Source organism: Drosophila arizonae, chromosome 4 (genome assembly GCF_054131065.1).
Source record: "Drosophila arizonae isolate 15081-1271.41 chromosome 4, UAZ_ARI_1.0, whole genome shotgun sequence".
In the NCBI taxonomy this organism is placed as follows: Eukaryota; Metazoa; Arthropoda; class Insecta; order Diptera; family Drosophilidae; genus Drosophila; species Drosophila arizonae.
The window spans coordinates 13037475-13054178 of record NC_142924.1 but is presented as its reverse complement, the minus strand read 5'-3'; the positions used below and the strand labels follow the sequence as shown (position 1 = coordinate 13054178).

Here is a 16704-nt window from a genome sequence, read left to right as displayed (position 1 = left end):
AAGTGAAAATATCGCATGTCGCGCTTTTCATTTTTCATTTTCATGCGCTCCATTAGTGCGCTTCTTTTGCTTTTAGTCAGAGCGCTGCCCCGCACCGCCCCCGAACGCCCACAAATGTCGTCGTTCGTAATTATGACCGCACACATAAGTCGCCTTGGGTGGGTTTTCTAATTTTCAATATACGATATAAACGCCCCCACGCCCACGCGCCCACACGCTCACACGCCCACCGGCCGCCCAATGACCAAGCGCATGAGTGCGCTTGTTAGCTGCCAGCTGCCAGCCAAGCCCACTTGCTGTGCCATGTCCCATGTCCTGTTGCCCGCCCCTCAGCGTCCAGCTGATATGCAGCTCTTGGCTCCATTACATGCCCAGCACGTTAAATTAATTGAACAGCAAAGTGTGCAACAGCAACAGCAACAGCAACAGCAACAGCAACAACAAATTAAAAACCGCATGTACGTTTAATTTTTATTACTCACTTTATTCTGTGGCAGAACTTAAAAACATAAAATGGAATTAATCTATTATTAGATAGTTTTGCAAAATGCGCTTGGAATGATTCACTTGTACATAAAAACAAATGCGAATGTATGTGTGTGCTTGTGTGCGTTTTCTATTTATGCTTAGTACAAATTTAAGTTTCAGTCTCAAAAATTGTTGCATAAATTAACTAAAACATTTAAAATCTCGTAAAAAAATTTCCAAATTTGTATAATCATAGATAGCTTAAAATCGTTAGGGAAATCGTCTCTTACTGTAGCCTTAAGGCACATTTAGCAGAGAACTCTTGAAAATGTTGACACGAATTCTCTGCTGAATGCGCCTTATTAAAATTCTATATGCTAAATGCTAACTTATTTCATGAAACTTTCAATGATGTCAAAGTGTTGAGTGCAATTCAATTCCTGTTACTTTGCACTCAATCTTTAAGCTGATCTGATCCATGTAACTACGCCGGCTTGCTCTGGCTGTCCGTTTAAATCCACTCCAGCTGCGGTAATCACGTATACGCCGCATAGCCCGACGGCGTAAATTTATAGAGCGCCGTCCAAAAATCGCTCGCACACAAAACGAGGGCCGCATAAAAGTAAAATCGATTTATGCATAAAAATGTTTCATGCTGAAAAATGTATGAATAGCAAACATTGGAGCTGCTGTGGCTGCTGCGGCTCCTGGTGCTACTCCTGTGAGCCAAAGTGTGTGTGCGTATGTGCGTGTGTGGGTGTTCATGTATGTTGTGTTTTGCTGTGCTGTCCTTGTTGTTAACTTGGCTTATTTACTTAACCATTCAGTTTCCAGCAGGCAAATCCGGCCGGCAGCTGCTGCAGCTCTCTCCATTTTCCGCTTGCTCTTTTTGCATGTTGTGTTTGCTTAGCTTAATAACCAGTTTTTCTCAAACATGAAAAGTTGGCCAAGTTAAGCAGCAATTGCGGTGCTTTTATGATGTTTCGTTTCGCTTCGTTTCGTTTTTGTTTCGTTGGAGCCAAGCAGGCGTTTGATAAATGCGTTCGCTTTGTCTGCAAAATGAATAGCTTGTCTTCCTGAATTGAACGTCTGCCTGTTTACCTGCCTTCTATTTGTGTGTGTGGGTGTGTGTGTGTTTGTGTGTGTGCTTATCTGTGTCTTACATGCCAAATACTTTTACTTAGTTTATTAATACTTAAATACACATTGAGCTTAAGCCTTATGCTCGCTAATTGACTTACGTCTACGGCTATTTGCTACTTGTATCTTGCTTTGATCTTATCATTTCGAGCGTGTGTGTGCACGTTTGTGTTTGTGTATGTTCATGGCATTTCAATGAGCATGTCGTTCGTTTTGGGTTAATTTGGTCATTTAGTCTATTGATTTTCATACTCGCTAGCCTAAGTTAATATATCAATGTATTTATGTATATATGTATGTATAAGTAACTAGCTACTTGGCTTGATAAAAGCTCCGTTGCTTAGGGCTATGCTTAAGAAAAACGCACTTAACAGCTAATAAACGCACACATTACGGCTGGCCGGGAGCTGGAGCTAAAATGTTGTCACTTTGCCCAAACGCATGCCAAGCAATTTACGACGTTTTTTGGCGCTCAACTTAGTCCAAATGGTGCTGCTGCCCTCGACGAGCAGAAATTCATCGCATAAATCATCCGTTTCCTTCACCATGCCGCCATAGAAATGATCCTCCTGATACTTCTCAGAGCGCGAATCGCCCGAGACGAAGCCGCTCTCGGGGCGGGACAGCGAGGCGGTGTGCCAGGGCAGCTGTTGAAACCAGCGGGCCACTTTGGCCGTCGACGAGAGCTGTGGAAATGAGTCAGGCATAAACAAAAAGTCAGTGTGAAAATTTATGCAAATGAGTTATGTGCGCAAATTGCTGTCCACCAACACTAAAGACGGAAGGAGAGGGAAACGTAAGTAGGGGAGGGGTAGCCTAAGAAAGAAAAGTGAAAAACGGCGACACTTGTTTTTTTTTCTGTGCGTTTTCTTATTGCTGCACTCTCTGCTTGCCTTCGTTTTTCATTTATCACACCAAATTTATGCACTGCCTGCTCGGCCGTTCATTATCCAACGTGGTGTATGCGTAATACAAATGCGCTAAAAAGTATGCAGCACGTTTTTATTCACAGCACTCGAAAGTATGCAATGGATTTTTTGCTCGCTGCCGATGTAAAACTCATTAGTGAAATTGTCCAACGCTGCGAAAAGTGACAATTATTAATGAACATAATGATAATATATTGAAAATATATTGAATTTTTTACCATATAGAAATTAATTGTTTTATATGCTTTTTATATTTTATTGTTGTTGCTTGTTGTTTGCCTGTATTGATTTGTTTGTAGCTTAAAGTTTAGTTGATAAATTAAATTTTATATTATACATTGAACATTTGCTGCAATCAAATTAACTTTGTGTTTGTTTACGAAATTCGTTCACATAATGTTTATAATTATTGAGCTTTTTCAGATTTGTTGAGCAAACATTTGTGGAAGAGTTTTGCATAAACATAACATTTACATAACAACAGTTCTCTAAATAGATTTGAGCTAAAATAATTTTCAGAGCTTAGCAACTATTTACTTTGACACTTTAAAGGGGAGAGCAAATACTTTCATAGTTAATTTATATAATTGTGTGTATATTCTATATATTTTATATCTTTATTTTATGATATGCTGCAGTGGTAGTATCTTCTTCTGTTCAGAATATGCTTTGAAAAAGACCTTGCAGGACTAGAATTTCGAACAACTTAAAATGCAAACTAATAAACAAGTTGAGCTCTATTATTTAATACTGTTACTCAAACGCTCACATACTCATACTCAAACTCATACTCATACTCATACTCATACTCATATTCATACTCATACTCATACTCATACTCATACTCATACTCATACTCATACTCATACTCATACTCATACTCATACTCATACTCATTCACACACTCTCATGCAACCTTAACTTAATTTGACTATCTGTAGTTAAGAGCTGGTCCACTCTCAGCGTTTGCTCGCGTCTCGCTCACTTGGTGGTGTGCCTGGCCCAGGCGGTGCGCTGCACTTGGCTCATCATTTGGCTGCGATTGGGCACCTTTTCGCTGGTGCTGCGCGTTATAAAGCTGGGCGTGGCCGATAGCTTACGCTGATGACCCGCCTCATCCGTTACACGCAGCAGCACCGTATTGAAGCGGGTTTCTCTTGAATTGTTATTATTGCCTCCATTGCCATTGCCATTGCCATTCCCATTGTTGTTGTTGTTGTTGTTGCCGTTGCTACTGCTCGGGCTGATATTATTATTACAGCTGCGTTGACGCGGCGACGACGGCGAATCCAATGTGGAGGAGCTGCGACTCGTATCTCTGGTGCTTGAGGAGCCGCCGCAGGCCAAGCCAGCCAAATTGCCATTCGACACCGCCACCTTCAGCTGCTCCTCCAGGTTGTTCAGATTCTGCTCTATGCTCAGACGCAGGTCGTCGTTCAGCATGGAGCTGCCGGCAAATGAGTTGCGTGTCAGCGTGCCCAACGGCGACGGTGTCAACGTGCCGGCGTTCATGCCGCTGGCCGAGGCCAGAAAATTGAATCCGCCCGCTGCATTGTTGTTGGGCGTGGCTGGTGTGCAGGACAGCGGATTCACGAAGAAGTAGGAATTGTGCGGCGAGGCCGATGGCGTCTGTGTCTGCGTCTGCTGCGCGGCATTCGCATTAAGATTCATTGCCTGCAGGCGATTCAACAGCTCCTGGTTGACCTGAAACAGATCCTTGGACAGTGCATCCTGCTGCTGCTGCTGTTGCTGCTGCTGCAGCTGATTGCTGATGGTCTGCAGCTGGCTCATCGAGGGATATGAACTGCTACCACTGGCGCCGCCAGACGTCAGCGGCGGCGTCGGGGGCGTCAGCTGCGACTGCTGAGCCTGTTGCTGCGCCGTGGTCGTGGACGATGTCTGCTGCAGACTCTGCAGATTCTGTAGATTTTGGCTCTGCTGATTGAGGCCGCTGAGCTGGTGACTGAGCGAGGTCAACTGCTGATTGATGTTGCCCAGATTGTTGATCTGCTGATTGATGGTGGCCAAGTTGTTGTTGTTGCTGGTCGCCTGGAGCAGCAGCTGCAGCTGTGACTGCTGCTGTTGGAAAGGGTATCTCAAGTCATTAACTCTGCAGCTTAACTTAATCAATGAACAACAAGAACAACAAATGAACAGCAAACGAACAACAAACAACAAACAATCAATAAAACGTGCAAAAGAAAACGCAAATTGGGAGAACGAGCGGATCGGGCAGCAAAGTAAAATAAACATGCATAGGGCTCGCCGAGCACCTAGAATTCTTATTTATTTATCTTTCATAAATTTTGTTAATTTTCGAATAATGAAGGCAACCAAACTATGAAGGCATAAATTAAAGCGCAGTTTGTTTACGGCAACTGGGGCAAATGAACATAAACTCTCAAGTTAACTCGGCACGTTCAGGGATCACAATACTTATGCATATAAATATGGATACAGCTATGGGGTACACTCAAATATGGACTCACCTGTGGGGCCATGCCAATGTTCGCAGAGGTCAGACCCGCCGTCTGCTGCTCGTTGTAAGCGCCCAGCGATGCCAAATGCTCGAGCAGCTCCCGATTCTGTTGCAGCAGCTGCTGCGTGCGCGCCTGAAAGAGAGCGAGGTAGAGAGAGAGAGAGAGAGGGAGAGGTAGATAGAGAGAGAGATATAAGATAGAGAGAGTGTTAGTACATTTTTATATTGTGATATTTTGGTTATTCTGTCACTCACCTGCGCCTCGATGCGCGCATTAGTCTCCGAGATGAGCTGTTCGCGCACCAGCATCAATTGTCCGAGTGCCTGACGGGTCTGCTGCGCCTGCGCCTCTAGCTGATCCTTCAGCTGGGATATCTCAGTGCGCGGCGATGAGGGAGAAACAGCTGATTTATCGTCCACATCGCACTGCTTGTCGAACAAAATATAAATATTATTTCAAAATTAGATATTTAATATCTAAATCGAAATAAATTGGAATTTCGAAAATATTTTGTTTTGCAACGATTTTTTCACATCAAAATATATTTGTATATCTTTTAAAGCTAATAATCATAAAAAATCCAATTTTTACAGCTTCTCAAAATATTTGTTCAAATCTTGTTCAACTTTGGGATTTTATTTATTTATATAAAATATTTTTACATAGTCACGGGGCTTTCATAGGCGTGAAATAAGCGATTTTAATGTTACTTTCTTGTTTACACTTTTGTCTCGGCTAAGTAAACAACGGGATTCCTGGCCGAATGCGAATGCGATTACCAATTTATAGGAATGACCTAAACGAAATATTCTAATGGATTCTATTTTTTGCGCATTTATGGCATTTAAATTGGCAACGGGGCCATTATTTCATTTAATTTGCTGATAAGTATTTAATAAGTATGCTGGATTTAGGATTTCGATATGGATATGGCTATAGCTATGGCTATGGCTACGGCTATGGCTACGACTATGGCTATGGCTATGGTATAGGGCATAAGGCATTTCATTTCACTTACCAGCAGGCTGGTCGATTTGCGTAGACTCGACTGCGTTGGCAGCAGCTCCAAGTGGCTCGGTCGCTGTGGCTGCTGTGACTGCGTGTGGTTCAAATCGGGCGTTATGCCCAAGTGCTCTATAAATAATCGGAAATGGGCACAGAATTAGTGGGCAGCTGACAGAAGGCACTGCATGTTCGACCAAATGGAGCGTGTAAATTGACCGAGCAGGCCCAACCATTTGTCAAGGTCACTGCACACATTCGCACACATACACATTCACTTACACACAACCAGACATTCATTCATTGGCTGGCGCAGCATACCTGCTGCTCCTTGGCCTGGCTAACGCTTAATTTCCACTTAATTACAACAGCTTGATTTCAATATTTGTTTTGATTATGATATATATACAATAAATAATGATATAATTATCCCAGCATAGCCCACAAGCAGCTCCCGCTCTCGGCTCTACCCTCTCCGAGAATCCTGATCTATTCATTGTTTTGTTTATTTTGCATTTTGATTTCGCTGCGATATTTGATTTGTGTGCAAAATATTTCAACAATTTTCGTTAGGCAGAAAATTTTGCAAATCATTTGCTCTGCTCAGGCTTTCACAGTAGAAACTGCGCGTGTTTCACGAAACAGCGATTGGCCAACGCCAAGTCGTGGGCAATCGTTAATCCCAATTTGGGGATCGTATAAAATATATTTGCGATTTCGGCTGTTGGCTGCTTCGCACCTGAGCACATGTTAATAACTGCGAACTGTTTCACTTGAGCTGGCCTTACACATTTCCCCACAGCATGTAAATTAATTTGGCGTGTTTAATTGTTCATATAAAACTAAATTATGCCCCTCACACAAATTGCCTCGCTGAACTTTCGCGATTTCCGGCAAGGACGCGAACTAGAAATAAATCTCATGTGCAATATGGAATTATATAAGTATTGAGAACAAGACACATATGCTTGACAGATCTTTTCATCTACTGATTCATTAATTTTACAATCTATATGACCTAATTAGCCAAGAAAAAAATAAGTATACAAAAAGCTGCACATCCCAATCAATTATACAGATTTTTGCTATAAAATATGAATATGAATATATATGAATATGAATATGAATGAAAGAGATAAAGATATATATCTATAACTATACAACTGAATGGCTTTCTTAACTTCCTTATTGATGCTTAAGTTCCATTGATGTAATCAAAATTTGATAAAGACTAAAGCAAAAGCCTTGGCTGTAGCTTAAGCCCCGTTAAGCATAGCATGCTTTAAAGCCAGCGCTTCAACAATGCCCTGCTTAGTTTTACTATGCCTTGTAAGACATTCAACTTGCTTAACTGCCCCGACAACTGTCTCTCCATTATCATTGTTCAATCTCTCAACAAAGACACACAAAGGCAGCATCTGTTGTGCACAAGACAGCAGCCAAGATAAAATACACACACACACACATGCGCATAAATATATATAAATGTATTAGTAAAAGCCAAACAGACGCGACCAAATATATGAATATTAACAAAATTACAAGACTGGGAGTGAGATAGAGAAAGAGAGTGGGAGAGAGAGAGACATAACATATATATGTATATATAAAATACAAAAGTAAATAAATTATTTTTGGCACACGACTCTCGAGCAAAAGACATGCCAAGATGCTAAATGGACGCCTCCACACACACACACACACACACATACACACCTATATATATATATATATATATATATATATATATATATATATATATATATATATATATATATATATATATGTGGCAGCCACGTGATTTGTTGCAAGTAACCTGGCGACAATGTTTCGGTTTTGTCTTACCTATTACCTGCTACCTGTTACCTGTTACCTGTTATCTGTTAACGCCAGCATCAGCCAGCCAGCGCTTCCCGAGCTACTTTAAGCTACTTGACTACATTCTATATCTATTTCTGGGAATATGCTTCCTTTTTTTTAGCTTGTGTCGTCTTACAGCGAAATATCGCGAAATAAAACGAAAATATTTCTTTGCCCCTTTCTTATATTCAGCTTGATGACGTCAAGTGGCAGAGAAAAATGTGAAAAGCCGCTCTGAGTTGATTGAAAATGTAAGAAATACGTGGAAATTACCTAACGCTCAGCAGAATGTCAAGCAGCCGTTGGCTCAATTTAACAATAAATATTCATTATGTACATATATATTTGTGTATACATGTATGTACATATATTACTGCTGGGTCTTCTGCTTCGTTAATGAAAAATATGAAATTGTTTTATGGGCCCATTAACGTTTGCTTTTAATTGCTCAATAATTTCTGTTCAATTCGGAAATATGCCATATTTGTATGTCAACAAGCAAATTTTGGTGCCGGAAAATCGTTTGTCCCTCTACTCTTAGCCAGTCGCTGGCGGAATGCAATTTAAATGCAAATTTGCGACTCGCATTGAACGGAATTCAAAATTAAAGAGCACAAGAAATTTGCATTGAAATGCCAAACTGAATTGCAAAACTAATGCAATCAGCTGCTGTCCAGGGTGTTCTCGGTCTGTGGCCCAGGGCCGCCCACAAGTGGCCGGCATCGTGTCGAGAGCATCGCATTGCAGTCGACGACGATGCGCCCCAGGAAGCAGCCGATGGCGTCGACAGCGCCAGCTTTTCATTTATTTATTGGCCCACAGTCTGTACAGCGTACAACGACCCAGTGTGAAGGGAAGGGGTTCATCAGACGGTTTATCTGTTGAGAAAATTGCATGTGCCATGCACTCACACACACACACACACACACACACAATAAGAGACAGAGAGAGAGAGAGGGGGCATTCATATACGATTAACATTTACCTTTCTTTGGCGTCTCGCTGGTTAGAACGCCTCCATCTTCGCTGAGCTGCTGCTCGCTGATTTGCTCCACATCCAGCAGCTCCGACGATGAGACATCGGAGCGTTCGTCATTGGGCTCCAGGGAATTCTTATGAAGATTAAATTTGTGGCACACTTCAAAGGCTTGTCCGACGGTGCGCACAATGCGCATGGCCTGAGACTGCAAAAGACAAAGGGAGACACAGACACAGCAATCAGTGAGCGTAACTGGACTACAATATATGCATATGTATTTGTGCACATGGGCTGGCCAAGGGGGTTAGCAGCAGCAATTAATATTAAGCCGCACAGCTGGCAGTTAAAGCACTGGTCAGGCTGACAGCGACAGCTGCGGCAAGACAAAGCAAATTACGCATACGCCCCGTGACGCGGCGTACCCACCTCCGGATCACTGGCAGCACAGCCGCTGTGAATAGCATCCTTTATTCGATTATTGCACACACTATCACAGTCCAGGCCGTGACCCATTTGCGGCGCGTTGGTGCGCTCGAGCGGCGAGCTGCGACGCCGCTGTCGCTCCAGCCGCTGCTCACTCACCATGGCCGCTGACATGGCCATGACCACGGGCGAGAGGCCCGCCTCGATGGGCTCGCGAAAGGAGAGCTTCTTGCGCGGCTTATCCGTCTTGGGTCGCTCCAGCATAATGCTGCTCGCAGTGGCCGCGGCCGCAGCGTGAACGCCACTGCCGCCGCTGCTCAGGCTGGAGCTGCTCTGCTCGTAATGCGAGTCGCTGAGACTTTTGCGGCGCTGCAGCTGGTGACGTTGCTCGGAGCGCTGGTAGAGCTGCTGGGCGCGACGCAGCGCCTCCGGAGAGGCCGCATAATGGTCGCTGGGCAACCGCTTGAACTTCAGCCGCGCCTTCAGCACATCGCCACCATTGCAGTCCCGGGCAGCGTGCGTGGGCGTCGCCTTGTGCGCCTTGGCCACCGGCTGCTCCTTCTTGATGAGATACACAGTGTTTTCGTCGTCGTTGAAGAGTATGTGCCGTGGCTTGCTGTCTATGTAGGTGTCGTCAAGGAAACGCTGCGGCTGGGGCGAGCTCAGCGCATTTGTGCGCGGCACCAGCTCGCTGTCCACGCAGCCAATTAGCTCTCGGATGTCCAGGCTCTTGTTGCGGGACAGCTGCTTCTGTTTGCGCTGCGTCCGCTTGGCCTCCGAGAGGGGGGATTGCGGCGGCTTATCCTTCTGCAGCTTGTCCTTGTCGCCCACGAGCATGTCGCGTATAAGGCCGCCGCCGCTGCGAAAGATGTTGCGATGGTAGTGCACCTCGGCGGGCTTCTCGCCAGCTGCTGTGCTCGGCTCCGGTTCCGGCTTGCGGCTACGGCTGCGTGACCAGGGCAGGAAGTCAAAGGCCTTGGTGATGGGACTGCGCGGATTGGCCGCGTCCACCAGCGGCTGCTGTCGCTGCTTGTCGCGCTTCAGCGGGGGCGTACCATTGGCGGCCATGGCAGAGCTCTTCTCGTGCTTCATGGCCAGCCGTGCATGCGTTCACTGATCCGCCAAAGTTTGCCGAAGAGCAGCAAGGTCTTCTAGTTGGCCCGCAGTGAAGGAAAACTACAACTTGGCCAACTTGGCTTGTCGACACTTTCGCTGGACTTTTCACACAACTTTTCGTCGGACTTTTCTCGCACTCGCGCACTTTTCGCACTACTAAGTTCAATGCTGTTCAATATTTGTTTTCAATAATACTTATTATCGGCGCCAATTAAGAGACTATTAATTTCATAATTGTTTAGCTGTCTGCAGATTGGGTTGGCGCCTTGGTTCAGGTTATTCACACACATTGCCATTTTTCGCACCTTTAGTGCGAATGTTTTGTTGTTGTTTGTTATTTTTGATTTGTTCGCCCTTCGATTTTGAGGTGCTTTGCACAAGATATATCATATAGTATTTGGCATACGGCGCGTATGCGTAATATAGTATTTATATTGAATTATTTTCGACGATTGTTGCCTATATTTGTAGTTGAATATTTTGTAGTTATTTGTTTTCAATGCATATTTCAGTGGTTGCTCGTTTCGCGCAGTGTATATATGTATATATGTATTTATTAGCATTCATGTATATACATATGCAATTGCAATTGCATTTACATTTACATTTGCATTTGTATATGTTTTTCTGCCAGCATGAGGCTCGATTCCTGACTGTCAATCTGTTTGGATTTTGTTTGGGTTCATCATTGTCAGCGCGCTGAAACCCAAAGTGAATTCCCATTTCGACGAATCGCCTATCGCCGCCAGCTAATGTGTTTGCCTGCATTTTGACTGGCACGGAGACAACAGCTCGAAGGTCTCGGAAGCTAAAAATACGCTCGATTACGCATCGAAAGAGTTGCTCTTCTGGCTAAATTCCGCCTTAACTTTCTTCAGAGTCGGTTTAATTGAACTGTGTGTATTTCGCAGTTAACCACTTTGATTTTGCCATCAATCATTTAATGGGAATTTTCGCTTGAATATGTGGCGAACTATGCTTGCTGTTGTCAAGAGGTGGCTCATTTGGCATGTCCGTCATTTCGAGCATTTGCTGACCACAAATTGAGCACTTTGCAGGCCAACAACAACAACTAAAACAACAACAATGCCAGCAAACAGTAACAACTTTAGCGAGACATTAACAGGAGACATCAAATTGAATTATGCTGACAGGCGCGGACAGAATTAGTTTCGCCAATGCGCAGTACTCAAAGCAAATTACAAAATGCCGCGGCACTTAAGTCACCGCGCTGCAGAGTGTGTGCTCGGCTATAAATATAGTTGGCAAGTTAATTATAAAGTAAACCAACTGTTGAAATCATATCACTCTATTCGCCCTTAGCACGCGCGCTGAGCGCAAACATTGCGCATACGCTGCGTGTGCCGGCAAATTTGTCTAACGAAGTGGCAAAGGTGTCGATGGATTGCCTGTTTGTACGTCTGTTCGTCTGTCTGGCCGCTTGTCTGTCTATTTAACTGCCCGTCCATTCGCCTGACTGCACACACAGACACACAAGTCAATCCGTGCGCATTGTGCTGACGCAGCAAACATCTAAATACTAAATCAAATCAACAGAAACTATAAAAAAAAAAATAAATCAAAATAGAGCACAGGTGAATTCGAAATTCTGAATTGCTGGCATTTATTTTCTTTGTTCTCTTTATGTTTTCGGGTTTTTGTTACATCGGCGCTAACAATGAAAACTTAAATAAATAGAAATTTCGCAGTTGATTTGGCTTCGTGGAAAACTACTTTAAGATTTATGGCGCAAGCAGCGATTTTTCTTTTTTTTTTCATTTTTAATGTATTTATGTGATTTAGATTTTCCATTTCACTTCAGTTGCAAAGGCAACAAACTCGGCGCTTATTTGTTTTCTTATTCCTTCTGTGTTTGTTTGTCTGTCATAAGGGAAAATTTTAACAGCAAATCTCTGCCGCATGCCCTTTGGAGCTCTTTGGCTTTGCTTAATGCGGCGCTGGTTTCTCTCTTTTTTTTTTTTTTTGCCAAGATTTTTATTGCTGCAGTTGCAGCATGTGCACTGTGGCCATAAGTTGTGGCAGTGGCAGTGGCACTGACTGTGGCAGTGACTGTGGCATGGCCGCAGCAGCAGCAGCAGCCGCAGCTGTTGCCGTTGCAGTTGCCGTTACAGGTTTCTGTTGATTTTCGTGATTTTCCTTTTGCTACTGTTACTAATTAACTTTTCATTAGTCATGGCACTTAAATTATAATTTTCCCTTGCCCCCGCTCTATCTATCTCTCTCTCTCTCTCGCTCTCTGGGCACAAAGAAAAACAGCTCCAGAAATATACACGTTTATATATTTATATTATAGCTTCAAGTAGCCGCCCCCTATTTGCGCTTTTGTTCGATTTACGAAATACTTTAGAGCAGGCTATTAAAATAATGGATCTATTTCGGGTTTAAAGGCAGCAAGACTAATAAGAGCGATCTCGCAAGAAAATAAAAGAACATATAGGAAAGGAATGGCGAATGCGAGCAAAAATCAACGGAATAATTGAAAATTTCAACGATTGCGGCCGCCATTTTGCGCCAAGAGCAACAAATTACAAATGCAAAAGTAAATTTGCTATCTATATAGATGTGTATGTGTGAGTAATGCAAGTGTATGGTTTGCAAAGTATATTTAATTTACAATAATAAATAAGTGTATCTGCTTATTATGCTGGCCCCTTTTGGGCCACTCTTTGCTCTAGAATATATAATATTTTCTTCCATCGATTTATATATTGTTTTCCCCTTTTCTTTGCCAACTTTTGTTTTGTTTCTTGGCTCTCCTAAGCAGCTACGAATTATAAATAAAAACGTATCATAAATATTTCTGGCTGTCACGTGTGTGTGCGCCTGATTGACCATCATGTTATTTATTTATGCTCCCTCGACTACCTGTGGCGAGCGCGGCTCATTAACTGCCTCCGCGTGGGCAGTTGCAGATGGATGAATATTGGAATTGGGAATGGAAATGGAAATGGTAATTAAAATGAAAATGAAAAACGTTATTAATAATGGGTATGAGAGTATTGCGGCATTTTTATGGCACTAGCCAAGATCTCGTAAACATAAACAAGCTGCTAAGTGCGTCAGTGGGCGAGCCTTTTGGGATTTGTGTGCAGGTACTTTTAGCACGCACTATACACGATTCTATTCTTTTGGATTGCCAACAGTCCTAAGGTCAACATCGATCTGTATATTACATATATATAGATATTTATATATATATTATATATAAAAGGCGGCACGTTTTATGTATTTTTTGCAATTAATTTTCCAGTTTTTGTTTGACAATTCTCATTTGATTTTCTTCTTTCGGGTTTTGTTGTCGTCGTTGCTGTGTGATGTTGCTTAACTGATTGGCCCGGCTGCTTTGCAGCTACTTGATGGCGTCAGCATCAGCCCATGACAAGCACTTTTGTCGCTTGGTGAATTTTCCCAAATTTTTATCGCCGATTTTGCTTTAGTTGTTGCCCGGTTTGATCTATGGTCTGGCAAAATATTTGTGCTTAACGCTTCTGACATGCCATTGCCTGAATTTATTTAATTAATTCTTGCGACATTTTCGCATAGATATATAAATAACGAATAAATATTTCCCAGCTGGCAGAAAATTAAATTTTCATTTATTTATTATTATGAATTTTGTTTTTATTGCTTTACCAATAAATGTTTATGGTTATTTTTCGTTTTACACTTCACTGCACTTTTCAATCACGCACACACGCACACACACGCGAACACACTCTTGCATATTGCATAATTACACAGTATCGAATTTGTTCTGTTTGCTTTTGTGGCATACAACGCACGTCTGCAGCGGCGCACCGTCGAGTGGGAACTGGACAAAGCATCCGCGAACTGAGCGGCAGACCGCAATGAGATCTACGCTGATCTGTAGCCGGCACAGCAGAGCTTTTTCTTTTCAGTTTTCCTTTTCTGTCTTTTTTTTTTTTTTTGGCAAAAAGCTTTCGCTGAGTGCCGACTCAGCTGTTAACACGGCCGTTTGTTTTTGGGCAGCAACATGCTGCGTTTGTTTTGGTCTTTGGCGGCGACCTGCTGGTCGGCGGGCTGACATGGCGTATGCGCGTTTTCGCATTCTCACTTGCAACTTGTGGCGCTGTGACGTCACTGCTTTGTGATTCGCGGAAGTAAACAATGGCAACTTTTCACATTTTTTTTTTTCTGTGAGTGCTGTTTGCTATTTGCTGTGTGCTGGCATTTATAATTTTTCGTGGCTAACGGCTGCTTAGCCATAAATCAAGCGTTTTCATCACTTTATCTGATGTTTATTTTGACGAACCAGGTCCATAATACAAAGTGCAATTGCGCTGCAGCTTGTGCTATTCCTGTCTTGTTTATTGTCGTTCATTAGATTGCTCGCCTGACGCACGCAGCGTATGCGTAATGCTTAACACGTGCCGTACCGCACCGTACCGCATACGATGTGTGAACCGACCCCTGGCCTGCCTCCGGGCCCGTCCCGACCTGAATTTAATATGTCACTTGTCACACATTTCGACAGCCATTGTCATGCTGTTTGTCTGAAGTCCTCTGACTCGTTGCTGTTTTTTTTTAACTTTGTTAATTGGAAAACTGTGTCGAAATTAGAAATGCCAGCCGAGGGCCGACACGAACTTGACATTGTCTGCAGCGCAAGGTTGAAGGCCGCACCGAGCCGCAGATATCATAAAATCTGTACACTACTTGCATCGCCGACCGCAGTCGAAATCAAAGTGAAGGCATTGCATGGCGGCGACTACAAAGTAAAAGCAATCTATTTATTTGGCAAATCGCGGTCAAAACTTGTCAGTGAAATGGCCACAATGCAGTGCACGATTTCTCTCTCCATCCGTCAGATGCGGAAATCTAGCGCCACGCCTGGCGGTCAGCCTGATGAATAGTTGCGTCTCAGCTGATGCCATATATCTTTAGCAATGTCGTAAAATGCCCGGACACTGATGAATGCTAATGACTGCAGTGCGTCTGGCTCAATTATGCTTAAGCCCGATCCGATTCGCATTTATGGCCAATAACTTTTATTGATGCGCGCCGCAAAAGTTTTGCAGCTCACTTTGATCTGATTGGAAGGAATTTGCGATGCCCATATCCATAGTCACAGCCAACCGCAAAGAGCACATCTAAAGACCGCCAGCCATGCTGCTGGGGCAATCGCACTTATGTATTTGTTTATTTGCCGCTTGTTTGCGTTTCAGGTTCACTCGCAATGCGACGTCGCTGGATGCCAGCCAAAATTGTGCATATGAGAACACATTTTGCGAAAACAGGACAGTCGAAATGTCATGTACAAATGTGTTTAAAATTAGAAAACACACTGAGCAAACAGACAGCGGTCCAGGCGGCTGGGCAGCGGCGTACGAGGTGTAGGAAGTGTAGCAAGCGAAGCAGGTGTAGGAGGTGTAGGAGATGGGCACCAGAGTAAGTCACATTGCGACTATTAAATTTACAAATTTTCATGTTTTGCCAGAGACAAAAACTTTTGCAGTTTATGGATAACGTAATTTGAAATTTCTATATTCTATACGAAAATGATATTTATTGAGCAAATGATAATAATAATAATAAAGTTACCTTTTTGTGACTTTTGAATACGGAACACTTGAACGTATCCGTGCTGGCATCGCGTGCTATATAGCTGAATATTTTGAGATCGCTGCTGTCGTGGGACACATAAAATATTCTGTAGATGGGATGATTGAGCAACTCGATTTCCTCGGGGTCATTGGTCCAATTCTTTTTCTGCACAAACAAACGCACACATCAAAGGACAGTTTGACATTTAAATGATTGATGAGCATTGTTGAGTTGAGGCTTTTCACTTACTTTTCGACGGCGTTTCTTGACCACAACCCGAACGCCGTTAACTGATATTTGTATTGTAACCTTACGTTTCTTCAGATTTTGCACTTTGCACTCGTACTACAAAATGAGAGGGAAAGAGAGAGAGAGAATGATATTATAACAATATAAATGTCAAGTGTTTGCATAACTGCTGTGTGGATTCTGCCTCAGGTTGGCTTTAGCTGATTCCCAAATTTTTCAATTAACATTTGACTGGCTTCGACGCAGGCAGCTAATGGCAAGACATGACAATAACAAGCGTCATATCAAGCGCTTTCTAAATTGAAGTCAGACAACGCTAATGTACGCACACACACACACACACACATCACCCACATCCTTAGCTCGGCACATTTAAGCCAACTCACGCACGAGCTAACTAAGGGCAGCGGGGCAGCAGGAGGCTGGTGCGCTTGGCATGTGAGGGCGTAGCAGATAAACAAGAACGCTACAT

General features: G+C 43.2%; 1 protein-coding gene across 10 annotated transcripts in view; it reads right to left on the bottom strand.

Annotated features, from left to right (window-relative positions):
* Nucleotides 1–463: 463 nt before the first annotated feature.
* LOC108614321 (capon-like protein) overlaps nucleotides 464–16704 on the bottom strand; it is a 48275-nt gene continuing 32034 nt past the window's right edge. For 2 of the 10 annotated variants that reach the window (XM_018008395.2, XM_089468987.1), the window contains exons 4-10: nucleotides 16233–16328; nucleotides 15981–16148; nucleotides 8865–9063; nucleotides 6036–6151; nucleotides 5272–5445; nucleotides 5027–5149; nucleotides 2766–4616 (exon numbers count right to left, since the gene is read on the bottom strand). In XM_018008395.2, the coding sequence (XP_017863884.1) occupies nucleotides 3519–4616; nucleotides 5027–5149; nucleotides 5272–5445; nucleotides 6036–6151; nucleotides 8865–9063; nucleotides 15981–16148; nucleotides 16233–16328 (1974 nt within the window). In that variant the 3' untranslated portion in view covers nucleotides 2766–3518. Of the gene's footprint in view, nucleotides 2295–2765; nucleotides 4617–5026; nucleotides 5150–5271; nucleotides 5446–6035; nucleotides 6152–8864; nucleotides 9064–9284; nucleotides 11059–14051; nucleotides 15445–15980; nucleotides 16149–16232; nucleotides 16329–16704 lie in introns of those variants that run through there. The other 8 variants (XM_018008397.2, XM_018008396.2, XM_089468982.1 and 5 more) reach the window with 8 other exon arrangements.